This window comes from Nyctibius grandis, chromosome 9 (genome assembly GCF_013368605.1).
Source record: "Nyctibius grandis isolate bNycGra1 chromosome 9, bNycGra1.pri, whole genome shotgun sequence".
NCBI classification, from domain to species: Eukaryota; Metazoa; Chordata; class Aves; order Nyctibiiformes; family Nyctibiidae; genus Nyctibius; species Nyctibius grandis.
In genome coordinates this window covers 1,164,372-1,184,853 of record NC_090666.1, presented here as the reverse complement: position 1 = coordinate 1,184,853, position 20,482 = coordinate 1,164,372, and the positions used below count along the sequence as shown (strand labels likewise).

General features: G+C 44.8%; 1 protein-coding gene across 4 annotated transcripts in view; it reads left to right on the top strand.

Moving 5' to 3' along the window:
- Window positions 1-20,482, top strand: part of EPB41L5 (erythrocyte membrane protein band 4.1 like 5) — a 56,881-nt gene that overhangs the window by 311 nt on the left and 36,088 nt on the right. For 3 of the 4 annotated variants that reach the window (XR_011048736.1, XM_068407255.1, XM_068407254.1), the window contains exons 2-5: window positions 826-1,010; window positions 11,193-11,297; window positions 16,876-16,918; window positions 18,154-18,232. Coding sequence is in view for 3 of the 4 variants with exons in the window: in XM_068407255.1 (XP_068263356.1) it covers window positions 831-1,010; window positions 11,193-11,297; window positions 16,876-16,918; window positions 18,154-18,232 (407 nt within the window). In the remaining variant the exon portion in view is untranslated. Of the gene's footprint in view, window positions 1-298; window positions 326-825; window positions 1,011-11,192; window positions 11,298-16,875; window positions 16,919-18,153; window positions 18,233-20,482 lie in introns of those variants that run through there. The other variant, XM_068407256.1, reaches the window with a different exon arrangement.

Sequence of the window (20,482 nt, the reverse complement as noted above, 5' to 3'; positions counted from 1 at the left end):
CGACACGGAGGGGCGGCGGCGCCGAGCCGGTGCCCGGGCGGCCGCCAGCGCGGTGGGGGAGAGCGCGGCGCGACCCCCGAGGCGAGGCCGCCGGGGAGGCGGGGCGGGGGGGGGAGGCGGCCGCCGGGCTCGGGGCGTTATGTAAGGGCGGGGGAGGGGGCCGGGGGCGCCCGGCCGGCGTGGCCTGGGGAGGGGGATTGGAGCGGGGCCGGGGCTCCCCCGGTGGGGCGGGTTGCGATCCGGGGAGACCGGCCGGTTGTTGGGGCTCGGGGCTGGCTCATCGCCGAGCTGCGGGTGTTTGCCGGGCGGCGCCAGCCCGGTGCCGGTGAGCGGCCGGGAGCCTCCTGCCTTGCGCCGGCGGGGAGCCTCGGCACGGAGCCGCCGGTCGGTGGGAAGCCCGGCCTTGAGCGGGGTCTGTGGGCGAAGTGCTGGGGCGGGCAGAGCCGTGCAGGGCTGTTTGTCGGTGGGAGGGTGGGGTGGGTCAGCCGAGAGGGCAGGCGGCGGCTCGGAGCTCTTGGTCGCTCTGAGAGAACATCACCGCCTCGTTGAGGAGTGCAGCAGCGTTCGTGTTAATGACGGGCTGTAATTGTGTAATTAACGTACTTTCAGGTTGCCCCAAAAATCACCCCAGCTGCCATGAAAGATTTGAGCTGAGGTTTTTTTTTCCAAAGAGTGCGTTTATTTCAATCCAAAGAAGTGAAACGGCTGTTTGAATCTCTAACAGCTCTTTAGCAAAGTCTGGCATCTTCTAAGAACTTTAAATGCAGGCTGTGAATTTTTATTAACTAATATTAACGTGTTCTTTTTCTGTCTTGGATTTCGTAGCAAAAATGCTGAGCTTTTTCCGTCGCACCCTTGGCCGGCGGTCCATGCGTAAGCACGCCGAGAAGGAACGGCTGAGAGAGGCCCAAAGAGCTGCCACCCACATCCCTGCAGCTGGGGACGCAAAATCCATCATTACTTGCCGGGTAGCGCTGCTGGATGGAACAGATGTCAGCGTGGACTTACCGGTACGAGCCATGCAAGTTTGTTTGTTAAATCCCGTTGGCTTGGGTCAGTCTGGTTGTGCTCTTTGCTCTTTACAAGTTAGGTAAAGGCATATTTATTGTAGCAACTGACCCTGGGACTTGACATCCACTAAGTTACCGGTCATAAAAAGGTACTGAAAGAATAGTTAGCTTTGTTATTCACTGAAACTAGAGAGAGTTTTCTTAGATGTCATTATAGAATCATAGAATCATGGAATGGTTTGGGTTGGAAGGGACCTTAAAGATCGAGTTCCAACCCCCCTGCCACAGGCAGGGACACTTTCCGCCAGACCAGGTTGCTCCAAGCCCCATCCAGCCTGGCCTTGAACACTGCCAGGGAGGGGGCAGCCACAGCTTCTCTGGGCATCCTGGGCCAGTGTCTCATCACCCTCACAGCAAAGAATTTCTTCCTAATATCTGACCTAAATCTCCCCTCTTTCAGTTTAAAACCGTTTCCCCTCGTCCCATCACTCCATGCCCTTGTAAAAAGCCCCTCTCCCGCTTTCCTGTAGCCCCTTCAGGTACTGGAAGGTGCTATGAAGTCTTATGCCTTATACATTGAATGCTTTCACACAGAATCAGTCAGGTTGGAAGAGCCCTCTGGGATCATCGAGTCCAACCGCTGCCCCTCCACCACCCTGTCAACTAGACCATGGCACTAAGTGCCATGTCCAGTCTTTTCTTAAACCCCTCCAGAGATGGTGACTCCACCACCTCCCTGGGCAGCCCCTTCCAATGACTAATGACCCTTGCTGAGAAGAAATGCTTCCTAATGTCCAACCTGAACCTTGTGTGTTAATGTAATTGTTGTGCCAAGGCTTATCTTAGGGTAACGTTTCAGATTAATTGAATTTTCTTTTCAGTGACCTATGTATGCATCTTGAGAAGAAAGGTAAATCTGTTGGTGTAGCTCTGTTGAAGTGGAGGGATGAGCAGAAGTACTAGCAGTAATTTTGGTGTGGGGCTTGTTTGGGATTTGTGTCAGGGATGGATGCAGTTCTTAACGCTAACTTGGGAGGGGAGGGGAAGAGTTCTACTTCCTTCCCCTCCTCAGGGCAGATTATGTAGCAGGGATTGTCTCATAGCGTAGTGCTTTATTGGGAGTGAGGTGTTAGCCACTGTTTTACATTTCTAAAGCTCCCTTAATGTGCACGTGTCTGTTCTGCTCTGCTTAATTATATACCTGGTTTTGGCCAACAGGATGAACCGTGGCAGTAGAAGTGCTGTGCTCTGGTTTTCCATTACCACGTGTTATAGTTGTTAGGGACTTGCTTTGAGCTCACGTGGCTGCGTTAGGAAGCTGTGGGACTGCAGGACCTGCTGTCTGGTTCCGTAGGATTTTGGCTGCGCTGACATTGGAGCTGCTGGCTAGAAGGAGCGTGCGAAGCAGCCTTGAAATGGCTTTTCTTTCCTCCCTTTCTTATGTTGAGCACAATTCTAGAGCGTTTGTAACGTTTGGTAGTCTGAGGAAGGCTCAACTTGTCACACTGTTGAGCGGTGGTGTTGACATAGTGAGCAGAAATAACTCCTGTGATATCCAGAACCCCAAGTAACCTAGAGTTAAAAGAAGAAACAGTTTGGCATCTTTATTTGCAGAACAACTATACAGATAGGTGTTTCCAGAGGGCAGTAAAACTAATTTGAGTATCTCTGAAACAGTGTAATGGACATATCCAGTGCTGCTTAGTGCCTAGGATGTTTGATTTGAGGCCAGGAATGCCCACAAACACTTTATAGCAAGAATTACACTTAGAAAGTACTCAAGTTTGAATTGGTGTCTCCACATAACCAGAGCAGTAACCTTTGGAGCTGGAGTTGGCTCTGTAGGCAAATTCCTGGCGCCGCTAACAACATTTCTAAGGCTTTGAGGAGCATAAATTGAACCTGAAGAGGTGTCACGACCTGCCATCTAGGCTATAAAACTTAGATCGGGGTACAGTAGTAACTATTTATTTCTACGTGAAACTTTTTTCCCTCTTGCTTTTTTTAATAAGCCAACATAAAACCTTGTCTGTGGACGTCTAAGTTACGAATAACAGTAAACACACGTGCTAAATCTGCATAGCTAGATGCAGTAATTACAGGGCATCATCAGTGGCTGACATGTACCAGTTCCTTTGGTGATTAAAATACAATAAATTAGAAGTAGATTAAATGTTTCATTTCAGACTCCTTAATGTGTTTGTTCTTGTGTCTCCACTTGCATCGTTCATATTTTAGGGTTGACTCTTAAAGAGGGGGAAAAAAAAAAAAGGGTCAAGGGGGAGGTGGGGTAAAGTGGAGAATAAATCCTGGCACGACAACGTTGCTTTCTAAAATCTAAAGCTAAATTAAAAATATACATGTGTATATATAGAGAGAGTTTTTTTCTTTTACAAAAACTTTCCTGGGAGAATCATTGTCCTCTTCTAGCTAAGGCCTTTTCCAAGACTGGCTCTGTTATTTTGGCAGTAGGTTTGGTTTAAAATGAACTCCAGTTATCTCAAAGAGGTGCCCTCACGTCTGCCAGCGCAGTTGTGCACAGTCCTATTGTCTGCCTAAGTTCTGTGAAATTTGTTTCCTTTAAAAAATAAATAACAGAAAGTGTTTCTTCAGCCTGAATCACTTGGCAAACAGGTTAGTTCACAGCCGGAGAAGGAGCTGTCTTGGCAGGAAGGAATGCCGTACCTTTTTTAATCCATGGCTACATAAACACTTCACAGTGGCAGAAGTTGTTGCTGCCACAGGAAGAAAAGATTTTGCTTTCGTTATTGCTTTTGTCCTTGTTTTCACATACCCCTTGGCAGAAGAAACATTTTTTTGGCAGCCAGGCGGTAAGCGAAGTCAGGAAAATGCTGTGGCTGAAAATAATCGGTATCATTTTGTTACGTTAGTTCCCAGCTGGAGCCATTCTCCAATCTGGTTCCCCATGTGCCTCCCCAAATGTGGTGAAGAAGCATTTGGAGGCGGTATCAGGCTTCTGCTTCCTTAAAATGCTTTTTGAGCTGTGCCCTCACAGTGAACTTGCTACTGAGGAAGAGTGGTCTGGAGTTGCAGACCTTCATATAATTGAATGATTGCTGAATTTCTGTTTAAATTAAAACAAAAAAAAGAAACTCAGCCACAGGGAACATTATTGTGTAATTCAGAGTCTTTTCAAGCAGCAAAGACTGATGTTTTTACGAATATTGACCATGAGACAGAAGGGACTTGTTGTAAATGATGCAGCTGAGACTAATTTATTAAACACAGAGCCAGGATTTGAGCAGTAACTCTGCTTTTTGTCCACTGATCTTGTATCTATGGTGTTTGTCAAGCCACTTAATCTGTCTGGTTTTCTATTTCTTCTGTTGTTTTTAATTACAAAATTGTCTGACTTGAACTGTTCATCAAAGCTACAGTCCTACGCAGTACGTGGCCTGGAGTCTTTCTAGGAATCTACTTATTTCATAGCCACGTCAATGACTGAAGAGTTATTGGCTATTTATTTATGTCTCTGTGACTATTTATTATTTATGTGTATTATTTACTGGCTCTTCGGTGTGTTCCAAACGGAAGGCATGAACTTCATGCGATTTATCAGTGTTCTTCTGGGGCAGATCAAAAGGTGTGGGGGTTTTTTTCCCCCACCTTCATCTCAGATTTTAAAATTGTGTTTTGACCTGGTACTTTTCCTTGTTTGTTACCACTTTTTTGAAGCTTTTTTTGTAGAAATGGGTTCAGTGATCTTGACAGACTTCAGTGCTTAGTGAAGCACTGCGAAGCTTGTTATTTTTTTATCTATGAGAAGTTTTTATAAAACTCGTGGTCTCTGTTAACTGTGCTGCTGTTGATATTGTTTGTCCCACACGCTGTCTTACTGTTAACTTACCTCAAGTTCAACTGTGGACAAAAGTCGGGTTGTGCTTTTTTTGCTGATTGTTTCAGATCTGTGGGTGGAGTGTTTGCTTAGTGGTACGAGCAGTGAGAGGACACAAACTCTGTTTTGCTGACGTCCCCTGTCTTACTTTTAATCCTGTTGCCTTACGAAACTAAACTCCATCTTCCTCCGCTGCACCTCTGGAATTCCCAAAAGCTGTGAACAGCCCTGGTTTGGTACCTGAAGACTCCCATCAGCTCAGTCGTACCAATCTGGGCTCCCAAGGGAAGTCCTCAACAGCTGGAATACTTCTGGTTGTTGGAGCGAGTCCAGAGGAGGGCGACCAAGCTGGTGAAGGGTCTGGAGGGTCTGACCTACGAGGAACGGCTGAGGGAGCTGGGGTTGGTTAGCCTGGAGAAGAGGAGGCTCAGAGGTGACCTTAGTGCAGTCTACAACTACCTGACGGGAGGTTGTAGTGAAGTGGGAGTCGGCCTCTTCTCCCAGGCAACTAGCGATAGGACAAGAGGACACAGCCTCAAGCTTCACCAGGGGAGGTTCAGGTTGGACATGAGGAAGCATTTCTTCTCAGCAAGGGTCATTAGCCATTGGAAGGGGCTGCCCAGGGAGGTGGTGGAGTCACCATCTCTGGAGGTGTTTAAGGAAAGCCTGGACATGGCACTTAGTGCCATGGTCTAGTTGACATGGTGGTGTCAGGGCCATGGTTGGACTCGATGATCCCTGAGGTCTCTTCCAACCTGGTTGATTCTGTGATTCTGTGTGGTGGTCATGGTTGGTGGGGAAAGACAGGGTGGGGAGGAGGAGGAGGGCATCGTAGCCATGTTTTTCCTTGAAAGCTGTTTTTAATTGGAGTCACCAATTGTGAACAAAAACGCTCGTCAAGAATTTCAAATCAAGTGCTGGTTTGGGTACTGGAGGGCTCCAGAGGATTTTTAAATTGAAAGATCTAAAAATTGAATATTCATTGTAGAGATAGTCAGTTCTACGCTGTTCGTAGTGATAATTGGGAGAAGGAAAAGATACCCTAGATAAAGGGGCAAAATGGTAAGATAAATAATGTAAATTAAATTACAGGGTTACACTTGGAATATGCACCTGGTTTAAAATCTGTGGATAGCTTTCTGTGGGGGAGCAAGGTCACGTAGCAAGGTTACAACAGCAACAGTAAGGATGGGGTCTTGTAGAAGCAGCACTATGCTTTGTGGTAGCCAGGGGTGTTTCTGTAACAAAACCTGACCCCGCTTAACCCACGATTTACATAATCTTCTCATGGATAGTGGAGCGTTAATTGTATTCCAGTTTCTGTATGTGCAACCTAAGTTTTAGGCAAAAGCTTCCTAGTGGTATAAGGTGAAATACACAAATTATGAGAATGGATGCTCTCCGAGTCGTTTTTCATCTTAGAATATTCCTTACTTATGCATGCGTGAAATTTAATATGGAGATTGCAAAATGAGATGGTTTTGTCCTTATTATAATGAAGTCTCGTCAAAACAAGGTCTTACATAAACCGGTCCAAGAGCTCTGTGGAATAGCAGGAATTAGCTAAGCTGTTGACAGTTTTGGAGTCAACAAATTATTACAAAATAAGATAAAAAGGTGTGTATTTGTAATGATTATTTTAAATAAAATTAAGAAATCTATCCGGAATGCCCAAAACGCTGCCAGCAAACTGTTAACGAGCGCTGATGGCTTTTTGTGTGGAGGGAGATGATGTGTGTTGATCCGCCTACGAGACCAGAGATGTATTGTGATAGCTGGGTTTACTCCCTAATCCACTCTATTTTTTTTTTTTTTCCAGAATATTTGTGGCTACTCGCTGAATATTTGTAGCTGTAAATATGAAATACAGATGCAGGGTGATGCTGGAGTGCTGGATTTAAATGCTTGTTGAGATTGAACGTAAGGCGTGTGTAACACACGGCGGGTTGTTTGGGCGCTTGTGAGCAGCAGCGGCGGAGGAGTAGTTTGGATCTGTTCTGTATCAGAAAGAATATCAGGGAATAGACTCAGAAATGGAGGAAATCAAATGTGTGACCAGAAGATGCAAACTTTCTGGGAGAGGAAAAATAAAGAGGCTTCTGGTGAAACAAACTGACAAGTATGAATGTGAATCTTTTTATGTAGAGGGTCAACAAGCCTGAGCACACGACATGAAAACCCTTCTGTGTGGCATTCTGATGAAATTACGGTTATAATGGGTATTGAAATCAATTCTTTATAAAGATTTTGGGCAGGTGCCTTATTCTTTCTCCAGAGAATAATAGAACAAACCCTTTAATCCCAAATGCTTCTCTTCCTAATGTTTGGGAGAGCTTGAGTAAACAGGAGAATTTATAAGCTCTGTCTCTGGAGGCAGAAATAATTCTGTGCAGCCTTCCAGCCTGCAGGGCTCTGTGCTCAGTACAAGGATATGTGGTGCGTGTTGTCAAAAGCTTGGGATAAACCAGAGAGAGAAGCAAACTGGTGTTTGCTGCCAGTGGCATCTGTAGATGAAGGAGGAGATTGAGGAGTTTGGCAAAGTTATTTGAAAGATTGATAGCTGTGAGTTTGAGAAGAGGAGCAACTCCATTTGTAGGTCAGTACTTAAAGCCATAAGAAGATCAGGGCGGTACAAATAATGTGTACTTCTAACACTGCCTTTGTAATTAACACTCCAGTTCTCCAGCAGACCTTAGTGGTGTTGGCTATAGGTACTGTTTTCATGATATTGAGATGAAATCTTTTTCCTTTAAAGCTCACTGTTGGAGCTATCTCATGGCTTAGTTAAGCCATGTAAGGTAAATAGGGTCTTTCTGAGGAAACTGGTGTGAATGGGAATGGGAACCCTCCTCCAGAGTGTACAAAAACCAGGAAGGGAGGTTTTTGCCCTCCAGTAGCTACTGAAGGCAATAGCTACTGTTAATTGTTGTAAATATGCAATATTAACATCATCATTTGAAGAAATCTTCTGACAGAAAAGTACAGCTGCAAAGACACAAGGGATAATAGGTCCCATGAAGGTAGAGCCTAGTCATCTCTTTTTTTTCAGAGTTCATCTTACGTAAGGACCTCCTTTTCTTCACAAAGAAAAGAAAGAGGAGAAAAACCCTTTTCTGATAAGTGTTTTGGGTTTGATTTGATTTTTTTTTCACATTTTCACAGAATCACAGAATGTTAGGGATTGGAAGGGACCTCGAAAGATCATCTAGTCCAATCCCCCTGCCGGGGCAGGATTGCCTAGACCATATCACACAGGAACGCGTCCAGGCGGGTTTTGAATGTCTCCAGAGAAGGAGACTCCACAACCTCTCTGGGCAGCCTGTTCCAGTGTTCAATTCAATTTTGGAAGTTTGAAATACTTCACTGTGGTTAAAAACTGAATAAAATCTCAACCAGAGTTCAGCTGGTGCCTGCCCAGCACAAGGGTCACATCCCCAGCTGTCGTAAGCCCACGTTACTGGTCTGGACTGGCTGCTGCTGGTACTGAAAATGGCTTTTACACCAGACAGGCGAGTTGTGGAGCACAGAGTTGCTGGCTTATGCTCTTGGATGCGTGTCCTTGAAATAACCTTTCCGTCTGAGAGCGTGAGAGGGGGGTAAAAACATTGCCTCTGCTTTGGGGCAGCGACTGAGGCGCCCGAGCCAAGGTGAGTGGTTCTGCATCGCCTTATCCCGGGCTGCGAAGGGCCAAACCAGCCTTGCGAGGTGAGCGCTGGAGCTGGCTTTACCCAGCCTTGCTGCTGAGCTGCTGGGGTTAAGTCCAGCCTTTGTAACACCCACTCAGCCAGCAATTGCAGTTATTAAGAGCAGCAGGAGATGTCATTAGGAGGTAGTTGGGAGCATCCCTTCCATTCAGGGGCAGAGGGGGGACATGATTCATACCAAAGCCATCCAAAGATGCTTTTATCTCATTCCAAAGGGTGGCAAAACCCCTCGGTGCCTTGCCCTACATAAGTGATATATTTTATTTAACTTTCCCAGTTCAGTTGTTGATTCTCCTTCTGTGAGATGCTTGCTCTTGCTTCCTACAGAGTGTAGCAAACTGTAAATCAAGTAGTCAGGTTTTACAGAGTTATAAACCCACGAGGAGTTTAATTTGTGCCCTGAAGGGAGGACCAGCCACTGTCTGCACTGCTTGTGAGTGGAGTCATTCATAGTTCATCGGTAACCATTAAGCAGCTTGAAAATATTTGTCCTTTGAGAGTAACCTGAGCTCTGCTGCATGGAAAGAAGAAAAGAGAAAGGGGAAAAAAAAAAGTGTAGCGTAGCAGCGGGATAAAAATGTCATTTAAATTGAATGTTGCCACTACAGAGTGAGGGCTAACTTCTCACCAGCAAACGTAATAGAAGCGTAGCTTTGCTGTGTCTTCGGGAACCATTTGAGATCATAGTTTTATTGAATACAGAGAACTTAATTTTAATTCATAAAAATTGACTTATCACAAAGGAATGCAATTTTTGGCAGCTGTTTGTTTAAATATAAATATTTCTATTTAAATATAAATATCATATATATAAGCTGTTTGTTTAAATGTAAGGAGGAAGGCTCTAAGAAAGAATTTGAACTTAACATCAAAGCACGTGTGAAACTTCTGCTGACTCACACCAAATACAGCAGCTGATGGTTTAAGTCATATGCAAAGTACTGCATAATTAATTCCATGTTGACAGCCCTGGTGATTTAAGTGAGAAAACAACCAGCAGCCCTGGAAACCTTTCCTCAGCTGCTCCAGCGCTGTTCTTCACGGCCTTTCTCCTGCATTAGTCGTTCTGGGTCCACTTGGTCTTCGAGTTCTTTGCTGAGATTGCCAAAAAATGTGGACACGCTCCAGAGCTCATTTGACGCTGCAGAGTTTTGAACAATAATAAGTTTGGGTTGTTGGTAGTCTGAGATAGTACGTGTAGTAATTCCAGGTTTGAGTTGCAGTGCTCCCTCGCCTGACCCTGGGAGGGAATTTGACTGAGATAAGTGGTTAATTACAGCTTTAGCAGATGACTTACTGAGGAATCGGGAAGGGTCTAAAACGTTCTGTCCAATAAGGAGAGATTTTCCTCTGATTTTAGACCAGGTACAGCATCCTTCACACAAAATAAAATGTTTTTCTGGTTTTGCTGTTGCAAATGCTGAATTAATTTCACTTGTATTAGTATAGCTTATTGTTGAGCAGAAGATACCTGAGCTGAGAGAAAATATCTCCAGTTCAATGCCTTGCTCTTTCAAGGGAGAGCCTCCAGACTCAAAATGTCGTGCTGGATTTGAGTAAAGCATAGAGTAAACCGGTGATTACGATGGCAAAGTTGACTAGAAAATATTTGAAGATCAGGGAGAGGAAGGTGGCAAAAATTTATTAATGTATTTTTATTACATTTAGGCATCTCAGGTATTACTGATAGGCTTTTCTTTCAGTGTATGGCTATAAAGGGGTTCATAGCATGAAAAATGTATGTTGTGTAGCAACTGCCCAGTGCTCTTTACATGCCTTCTCTTTAAAAACAACTGTTTAATTTTTTAGATCATCGCTGTAAAAATGATGTTTACTTGGGGCTAAAGCTAAGTTTTTCATAAATTATATATGAGCACATGCAGTGGCTTTTTTGCACGTACGAGTGGGTTTTACAAACTTGCTGTTGTAAATGCATTATCTCAGTACTATTTAAGTTGCTCGCCCCAGACTCTTGCCTGTCTGTTGTTAAAAGCACTTGCTAATGGGAGGCTAAATCCTAATTCAATATGCTTTGCTACCTGCTTGGAAACTGGTGATATCCAACAGTAGTAAATTCTTAAGCAACTTGTTGCACTTTGCTCTGAAAATTTTCCAGTGCGTTAGTCGTTGCACTCGTACCAGCCACATTTCCACTTCTATTGAACTTTGGTGAGCAAGGAAAGCCTAAAAGGGTCCTTTATAAAATGACATTTTAACACTCTCAGTCTTGTGCAAGTCAATGTTGGCATTTTCCACCACAGGAGATTATGCAAGTCCTTTAAGGGTATCGTGTGGGCTTCTTGTGGGGTGTACACTGGCCTTTCAGAAAAACAGCCATCAAAAATATGAGAGAAAAAAATAATTTCCACGTTATATTTTCAGAAGCTTAATTTTGGGATTCTCTTATTTTTGGAATTACAATATAAAGTATGCCTAGAAGAAGGCAGATGCTACAATAAATCTACCTGGCCAGGTTGGATGGGGCTTGGAGCAACCTGGCCTGGTGGAAGGTGTCCCTGCCCGTGGCAGGGGGTTGGAACTAGATGATCTTTAAGGTCCCTTCCAACCCAAACCATTCTGTGATTCTGTGATTCTAAGTGCTATATCCTTTTATATTTTCAGAAAAAAGCCAAAGGCCAGCTCCTGTTTGAACAGATCATGTATCATCTGGACCTTATAGAAAGCGACTACTTTGGATTAAGGTTCATGGATTCCGCACAAGTGGCGGTGAGTAGCAGTGCCTTTTTTTTTTTTCCCCAAGCAAGAGTCTAAAAGTTAAATCTTAATATTTCCAAAAATGCTGTAAGGAAGCTGCCTTTTTTGAGTTAAGTTTTGTGCAGAAACTCTCTCGTGTGTTAGTTTAAGTGAGCCCAAGTTCAATTCCACCTCGAGCACTCTTGACGTATTACAACGCTGTTGTCTCTTCCTTCTTTGTCTTTCACTTGTTCCTGTCACACCTTCTGTTGTCATTAGGCAGGCTGGTCCGGTAGGACCCCAGAGCCTGGCACGTCACGTAGAAATTCTTGATACTGCTGATGCAGAGAGGAAGAGGCAAAACTAGAGTGCGTGCTTGGCCCTTCGTCGTTCTACAGAGTGGAGAAAGTTTGCCTTTGCCAATGCCATCAACTTGCTCGTCAGCTGAAGTCATCTTGTCAATGTCTGCTTGGGAAATAATCTTGGCAAGAGGGGTATACTTTGCTTTGCTCCAATTGGTTGTGACTCGGACCTGCAACTAGAAATTTTTGGGAGGATGGAGGTGTGTTTATATGTACCGGACCGTTTGATGGAGGGTTCTTGCAAGCCTGAGTTTGTGAAGTTTGTTGTGTGTTTGTAAAAATGTGGCTGCTTTTGAAAACAGCAGCAGGGCATTGTTTGCCAGAAGCAACCACAGTTCTTTCACTTGCGGGCTGTGCAGTTTTAGATAGATACTTCTTACGGCCAAGGACTTAATCCTGCCCACAAGGATGGCTGCAAGTTGAGGCGTTAGACAAGGAGTGGATTTGTGTTTCTCTTCCGCATCCCTGTAACTTAAACCTGCGTTCGCTTATCCCAACACCTCCAGGTAGAATGAGATCAAAGTTCTCGTACTGTGTGTGTCAACCTTATTTGTTGGATGTATGACCTCATTGTTTCTGTTTCAAGTCCACTTCGGAATTACACAGAATCACAGAATCAATCAGGTTGGAAGGGACCTCTGGGATCATCGAGTCCAACCATTGCCCTGACACCACCCTGGCAACTAGACCATGGCACTAAGTGCCATGTCCAGTCTTTTCTTAAACCCCTCCAGAGATGGTGACTCCACCACCTCCCTGGGCAGCCCCTTCCAATGTCTAATGACCCTTGCTGAGAAGAAATGCTTCCTAATGTCCAACCTGAACCTCCCCTGGCAAAGCTTGAGGCTGTGTCCTCTTGTCCTATCACTAGTTGCCTGTGAGAAGGGGCCGACTCCCACTCCACTACACCCTCCCTTCAGGTAGTTGTAGACTGCACTAAGGTCACCTCTGAGCCTCCTCTTCTCCAGGCTAAACACCCCCAGCTCCCTCGGCCGTTCCTCGTAGGTCACACCCTCCAGGCCCTTCCCCAGCTTGGTCGCCCTCCTCTGGACTCGCTCCAACACCTCAACGTCTTTCTTGAAGTGTGGGGCCCAGAACTGGACACAGTATTCAATTATTTCATGATTAGGATGGCAGAGTGAAAGCACAGATAGTTGCTACTGAGCTAAACACCTGAATTGTTCGAGGAGGCAATGACATATATTCCTTTACTGCTGTGAGGGTCCAGAACAATTTGAAGGTGGCATCTTAATAGTTACAGCTTTGTCCAATGGCAGAAAACTCCCCAAGCTTGAATCTTTGAAAGAAGCCGACAGCTTCGAACACAGCGTTATGCACCCCAAAGCACACTTACAACCTGATGGCTTCTTTTCAGAATTACTGCGGTCGAGTTTTATGCTTAGCTTGTAATTGTAGAGAATGTTCTCTCCTGAGAAAACAATGTGCATTCAGCATCTGAGGCAAACTTCGTGACTAGCGGGATTAGCTGCTGCTGGGCTGCAGTTTCTAGTAGGGAAAGTGACCTTAAACCTCTTGCAGAACAGAGACATTTAACACTAAGGAGGAGAAGAGCATCACGCTACTGGAGGGATGTCATTCAGAACCATGCGTACCTCCTGCCAACGGTAACTAGAAAACAGCCCCTTGCATAGCATTTTATATTTATAAAAAATCATGGTAAGCATGTGCAGTCTCGGGTGTTGAGTGCTGATGGTGAATGACTCCATTGCATTGCTTTTTTGCTTCAGGAAAAAAAATAATCTGTATTTTTTAGGTATCCTAACTCAATTCCTGCCGTGTGGCTTCTGAAGCATTTCCATGTGCCTCTAGGGTCTCATAAGTTCACAGTGGGTTAGTTACAACTGGTGAAACTATCTGTATGGCAAACTTTTTTCTCTTACTGTTGTGTTAGCAAATAACATCATTTCACCTTGATATGGGGAAATAAGAGTTAACCTTTTCTGCCTCAGCCAAGGCTCATGGCTTGCTTTTGTCCAGCAAATTGTTACTTCCAGTCCAGACAGCACCTGATTGAGTATTTGATACTGCACAATCTACCAGGTATTTCGACCTTAGTTTGCTTCCTTTTCTTAACAATGTGTGACTGAAAAGAGGCAGAGAGGAGATAACAACCTCTTTAAACTGGACTTTAATGATACGCTCTGCATAAAGCAGCAGAAAAGATGGCATTTGGCCAGAAGAGCTGCACACAAGGCCAGAGGTAATTGCTTTGAGAAATGAAGACCTGTTGTGATGGCAGCCGTTCTTGCAGAGAGGAGCTGGCACATTCTAGCTGGAACCCAATCTGCAGCTGGAAACAAAGGCAGAGACTAATCGAGTGACTTGTCAAAGGTTATTCAGGAGATCTGTTAAATAAACAGTGTTAGAATCTAGTCCCTTACTCTGGACAGAATCGTCTGCTGACTCTGAAGGAGATCATCTTTCCACTACCCAGTTTAAATCTAAGTATATTGCCTGACTAGCTAATTGCACCTGATGATAAAAGAACTCTGGCAAACTAGCAACATGTAGTTAAATAAAAAACTGAGAAATTCCACGCTTATTTTAACTACAAATGAGTTTTCGATAGGTTCATTTTGAACAACTGAAGGATAGCTTTTTTTTTTCCTTCTTTTGAGCTGCTGAAGTGATTAGTAATTAAGTGTTTGAGTTTATGATGTGCTGGGGAGTGGGGGGAACCCAAGTAATACAAACTCTTCCTGGTGTTTTGGAATTTTGGGTTCAACTACCAGCTTCTTTAAAGAAGTTCTTGAAACAATTTGTGAGGTGGAAGAATTGTTCTTTTCATGGCATTTCTGTGGTCATTGCTAGTCTGATGGTTAGGAATAGCTTCCCCCCACCAAATAAGAGGCATGAGATGGCAAAAGGAGGGGTTTTTTTGCAAGATTGTCCACCATACATCAGGCTTAACCTGGCAGCCAAGGGAACAGGCTATTGTTAATTTGAGTAACTTTGATTCAGGCTGACAAGGAACAGCGCAGCGTCTCCAGTGACACAGAAGATGAAGACTGCTGTTAACTTGTTGGGCTGTTCAGCTTTCTTGAGGTGTTGCTGGGTTTTTTGGGGGGGTTTGTGTCTTTTTTTCCCCCCTCCCAAACTTCTGAAGCAGCAAACTCTTTTAGTAAGGACTTCCAGTGCTCTATACAGTGTGTTGTTCACATTGCTTTTTTTTTGTTTAGCAGACTTTATCTCTGGATTTCAGCAGTAGACCGTGCTGAGCAAATGCTCATCCAAATGTAAACTTCTTGCCAGGTCCACTTGAATTCCATTTTAATCACTCGGAATAAATCTTAAGTTCCCCGACGTCTGTGCGTGTCCGTGCGTGTGTTGCTTTGAGGTTGGTTTTTGTTGTTGATTTTGTTTTTTTCTTCCTTCCCCTCTGTTTAAGAGCAGTTCTGTTTCCCTTCTTCCACTCCCCCTTTACCGTTTAGCTGGAGCTCCTGCGGGCAGCGGTGGTAAGAGCCGAGCAGAGGCAAACGCTCTCGGTGCCTGTCGCGGGCCTCTCAGTTGCCTTCCCATGGAATGTGGAGGAGATGAGAGAAAACAGGAGGGAGATGAAGCAGGCGTGCACAGCCAGCCCTGGAGCCTAGGAACGGCTCGCTCTGCTGTTCTTGTACCTAAACCACCTGCGAGCCTCAGAGTAGGTTGGTTGTGTATTTTTATGGTGGAGAAAGGAGTAAGTAAATCGTCTCTGCCAGCAAGTGAGTTTATGGAATAGTAAAAAAGATTATATGATTTTCTTAAAGAAACAAAAAAAAATTGCTCACCTCCACTTGGGATGGGTAGCGTGAGCAAAGCTGACATAAATATTTGCTTCACTCTTCCTTAAGCTTCCTGCTTTATGCTGAAAATAATTAGCTACATTTCAAATAGCTTTCTGTAGCTACTTTAATAGCTAAGGAGAGCGTTTTCAGGCGCGTGCACAGCAGCAGGTGGTTCAGTTGTTCTGCTCTGCAGCTGTGGTATCGATCACTGCGTATCCTGCACCCTGCAGAAGGCAGGGCTGCTCTGAAGACAGGAATGTGTTTGCACTTGGCGTTGCAACCTGAAAATACCGGTTCTTTCTCATACCCCTGTTGCTTTTCTGTCCTCCACGGGGCCCGCTGTGAACTTCGTGCACGTAGTTTAACGAAAGGAGTGTTGCTGAGGGTGTAACTCGTCTGTATTTGCGGCGAGGTGACATCTGGGATCGATCAGATGGGGTGGTGTTACCCGGGCACGACGAGCCGTGCAGGACACGGTGTGCTAGGTGGTTTGCTCTGGCTGTTGAGTCCATGCAATTATGTTGAGCAGGGTGACGTGTTTACTGTTTGAGTCACCTCCTTTGGAGGAGGGAGCTGCTCACTGGGCACAGCACCTGGAAGTAGGTCTCTACGGCTAAGCTGTATCTTTATCTTCCAGCTTTATCTTTAATTTCTGGTATAAACTCTTCAGCAGTGGGAGTACATGCAGTTATTTTAGGGAGCACACCGTATACATGGGGCTGTTTCTCTCAGCATGCCATCTGCAGCTTGTTTTTCACATGCTGTTGTATGCAGTATAAGCAAAGCCATTATTTTGGCTTCAGGTCTAGTATATAGCTTATAATTAGCATTAGTAGATGAGGCAGTGACTTCTGTCCTCCCGTGTGACAGTTGTGAAGGTGTCGCCTGGGAGTAGATTTTGGAGAATTAGGTAGAGCTGACCCTTATGTTCAGACATAGACAGTTTTGCTGTTGCTACACTTGAGTCATCTAAAGAAAATGCCTGAAAGCCGACAATATTTATTTTATATATCCCCTTCCACTCCAAGTAAACATCCCACCCAACTGAGTGCCAGTCTCCAGCTATGATTTATGCCTCTCTGGCACATTGTCACTGGCTGACCTACTAACTTGTGAATTAAGTGTTTGTTTGGGCAGGATGAAAATGTCAGTAATTAAAGTGGGGTGTCAGTACATTGCTTTTTTAAAGTAGATAATGCTTTCTTGAAGATTGGCTTTCAGTGAGGTACTACGGGATGGTTCTGTTCAAAACTGACATTTTGCATTACAAACTTTGGGTGGAAGGATCTTTGGTGAGCACTGAGAAAGCTGTGATTTGTGAGAGATTTGGATTCGATTGTTTTAACGAACTACTTGTTATTCCAAGATGGTCTCCACTAACGAATAGGGTTGGTTTTTTTCCTTTTTCGTTCTTTCTGTGAGATTCCTTTATTGATAATTCAATGAAAGTACTTTATTTTTCAGCATTGGTTGGACAACACAAAAAGCATTAAAAAGCAAGTTAAAAGTAAGTGTCCTTTCCATTTTCTCTTGGGGTCTCATATTGAACATGCAGGAGGCACAGTGTTGAACTGGGTGGTGGGGGGAAGTGTCCTGTGAGGGGTGACAAGACCTGGTGACAAAAGCCTGGCATGGTGCTGCTGATTATTTAATGACCTCTTCCCTCCGTAGCTCATATTACTTTAGTCTAATGTCCTTAATTAAATATGTTAGAGGCTCATTAATTATCATTTCAATGGAGTCAAGGCAGCTGAAGATGCTTTAGTGTTACAGACTGTTATCCTGACTATGGGAAAACTTCTCTTGGAGCCTCCATCCCTTGGAGCAGACCTTAATGCCCAAAACTGTTCGGCCCACCGAGTCCTTACCTGCTGCACAAGGGTTTAGTGTGGCCCGGTTGTTTCCGTGGTGTGTGCTTGGGTAAGCTGGGACATCAGCTGATTTTTTTGTTGAGCAGCTTCCTTACTCTCCGCTGTGGGAAGTCTTCAGGGATTTGTGGTGCTGTGTTAATACAACAGAGGTTTTGGAAGCACTGAGAGAGAGAAAATTCCTCCTGTCAGATGCAGGAATCAGCAGAGCGCTGCACATTTTTAAAGGAACTGTTAATCCATCCTTTTGCTGAATTAACGCTTTGGCTTCCAGAAAAGATGATTCTTCCACAGAAGGGTCTGTTAAATCCCCCTAAAATATGTCTAAATGGAGACCAAGAGGGCGCCTGGAGGTTTGGTCAACTGCAGAGCCAAGATGCACGGCTTTCTTGGTGATGGATGGAGTCCTTAAATATGGAATCAGAATCAATGAGGTTGGAAGAGCCCTCTGGGCTCATCGAGTCCAACCATTGCCCTGACACCACCATGGCAACTAGACCAGGGCACTAAGTGCCATGTCCAGGCTTTTCTCAAACCCCTCCAGAGATGGGGACTCCACCACCTCTGGATGTGTTTAAGATATCACCATAGGGATTAACCTAGATTTGTGTGCTCTTGGCAAGACAAATCACCTTAATGTGACGTGACTGTTGGATTGACTTGTAACATATAAAACTATTTTGTGCATATATTTGAGTGTCCTTTCACCCTGATGTTTTTCCTGCATTTCTCTGTCACAAAGGAATTTCCTCCTTAAGCCCTTGTGGTAGGACAGAGCCAATTTCAGTCAAGTGTTGTGATGTGATTCTGTGTAATAAAAAAACAAGCTGTCTCATCCAGTAACTGTTACTGCTGAATGAATTCTACTTTGCAGTTGGCCCACCGTACTGTCTGCATTTTCGTGTAAAGTTTTACTCATCAGAGCCCAACAACCTACGTGAAGAGCTAACAAGGTAAGAGGGGTATTGTGTGCGCGAGAGGTACCCAGATAACACCAGGAAAATGTGTTGGTGGTGTTCATTTAAACAGTAGCACGATGTTCTGGAGAATTCCTTAGAGCTGCTTGGTTACTTGGGCTTTCTGTAAATGTTTCTAATGTAGCTCTCATGAAATAAATGAGCTCTAATATAAAGAGATCTATATATTTACTATATTATTTAATGCACCATTTTTATTAGGCAATTCTGGCAACTGATCTGAGTGACTTACACACGATGGACAGAGGTTTTTACTGAAGAGGACAGACATCATTCCTCTTTCTTTATTCTTCTTAACCTGCATTTAGTTTCAGCTGTGTGCAGTCACCCTATCTCTAGGCAGAAAAGCAGGACCTCTCAGAGCTTACGCAGAGGGAAAATAGTATTTTACTACCGTGTTGAGAAGTGAGTTGACATTACTATATGTGTAGGGTTGTAGTATCAGGTGAGCAGCAGTTTCTCTTGATTAAAGCATTTCACAAATCCATTCCTAATGCTGCATTTCGTGTTGGGCTGAGACATGCTTGGCGTGCTTTGAACGAGAATACAACCCACCATCTGTCAGTGGTATAAATCTGTTGTAAAAGGCAGCGTTTCTTTGCGTTGTCACCGCTGCTGATACGTTTTGGAGAGAAAAAGTTGTTAGGTTTCCTTGATAGCTGTAGGTGCTACATACCCTCAGCCGTTTGTAAGAGCGTGAAGTGCATTTGTTTGTTGTTCAGGTTTCTCTCTGTGGATCTGCGCTCTGCACCTTAGCCAAATCCCTAGGAGTACTACCAGGAGGATTATAGTAGCATTACCCCTCACGGCCATATGTACCCTGTGCAGCCTCACACTTACGTGTGGTAACATAATGTTGTAACTGCTCTTCTTTAATGCTTTCCTGCCAACCTGGGAAGAATGTTTTACTTCCCCATTCGTGTTCCTGAATAAACATTTAACTGCCTTTAAAAATAGTAACCACAGACAAAATTCAGACCTACGTCTGTGTCTACCCCTATGAAATATTTTCATCCCTCCCGAGTTCTGCCAGTCAGACCCTGCTATACAGGTTTTGGCATGGCAGACCTAAAACCTGAGGGCTTTTAAACCCTGTCTGTCTGCTTAGCTAATCCCCCAGAACAGGAGAGCAGCGAGTCTTTCTTCTGTCTCGAGACAATCTCATGCCTTAAAGAAGCAGTGGGAAGCGGGGTTGTGCTATGGGTTAGAGGTGGCACTAGCAGGCGCTTTCCAAGGGTTCCCCCTTTTCGTTGTGCAGCACGACAACCCAGCTGGAGCCTCTTTTCAGCTTCCACAGGTGCAGCTTGCTCACGGTTTCTGCCAGCTTCCCATCAGATGCCACCAGTCAGAGGTCACGTAACACAGCCCAAGCATGGGAAGTATGCTTGAATTGTTTGTGAGTGTTATGTGGCTGATAAGCACAGACTGCTCACACCCACTCTGCGCTGGAGGCCTGTGCTCATTCTTTTGGTATCCAGGGTCAGTACCAGACAAATTGGTTTCCTGTGTAGGGGCCAGTGTTCAAAAGGCTTTGGATAGTAAATGGCTTGGCAAAGTATTTGTGGATTTCCAGGGGACCTGTAAGAAAAATGCCTGCATCTGTTTCGGGTCTATGGATGTGAGTTCGAGGAGACACAGGAACATGTTAAAACAGAAGCATCATCTTTGGCTTTGTGCATAAGCATTCTGTTGGTCTGTAGCAGAGTTCAGACTGGATACCATTGTGGATGCCCGCGTTGTAGTTGCTGAGACCACTTCTCTTGGTAAAGGAGAGCTGTGTACCGTAACGGAGCAAGAGGGCTCCTCTTTGTGGGTAGTGGATCCCCCTCTCCTCCCCCTCTGCCCTGGTGAGGCCGCATCTGGAGTATTGTGTCCAGTTCTGGGCCCCTCAGGTCAAGAAGGACAGGGAACTGCTAGAGAGAGTCCAGCGCAGAGCCACAAAGGTGATTAAGGGGGTGGAACATCTCCCTTCTGAGGAGAGGCTGAGGGAGCTGGGTCTGTTTAGCTTGGAGAAGAGGAGACTGAGGGGTGACCTCATTAATGTTTATAAATATGGAAAGGGCAAGTGTCCTGAGGATGGAGCCAGGCTCTTCTCAGTGACATCCCTTGACAGGACAAGGGGCAATGGGTGCAAGCTGGAACACAGGAGGTTCCACTTAAATATGAGGAAAAACTTCTTTACAGTGAGGGTGACTGAACACTGGCACAGGCTGCCCAGAGAGGCTG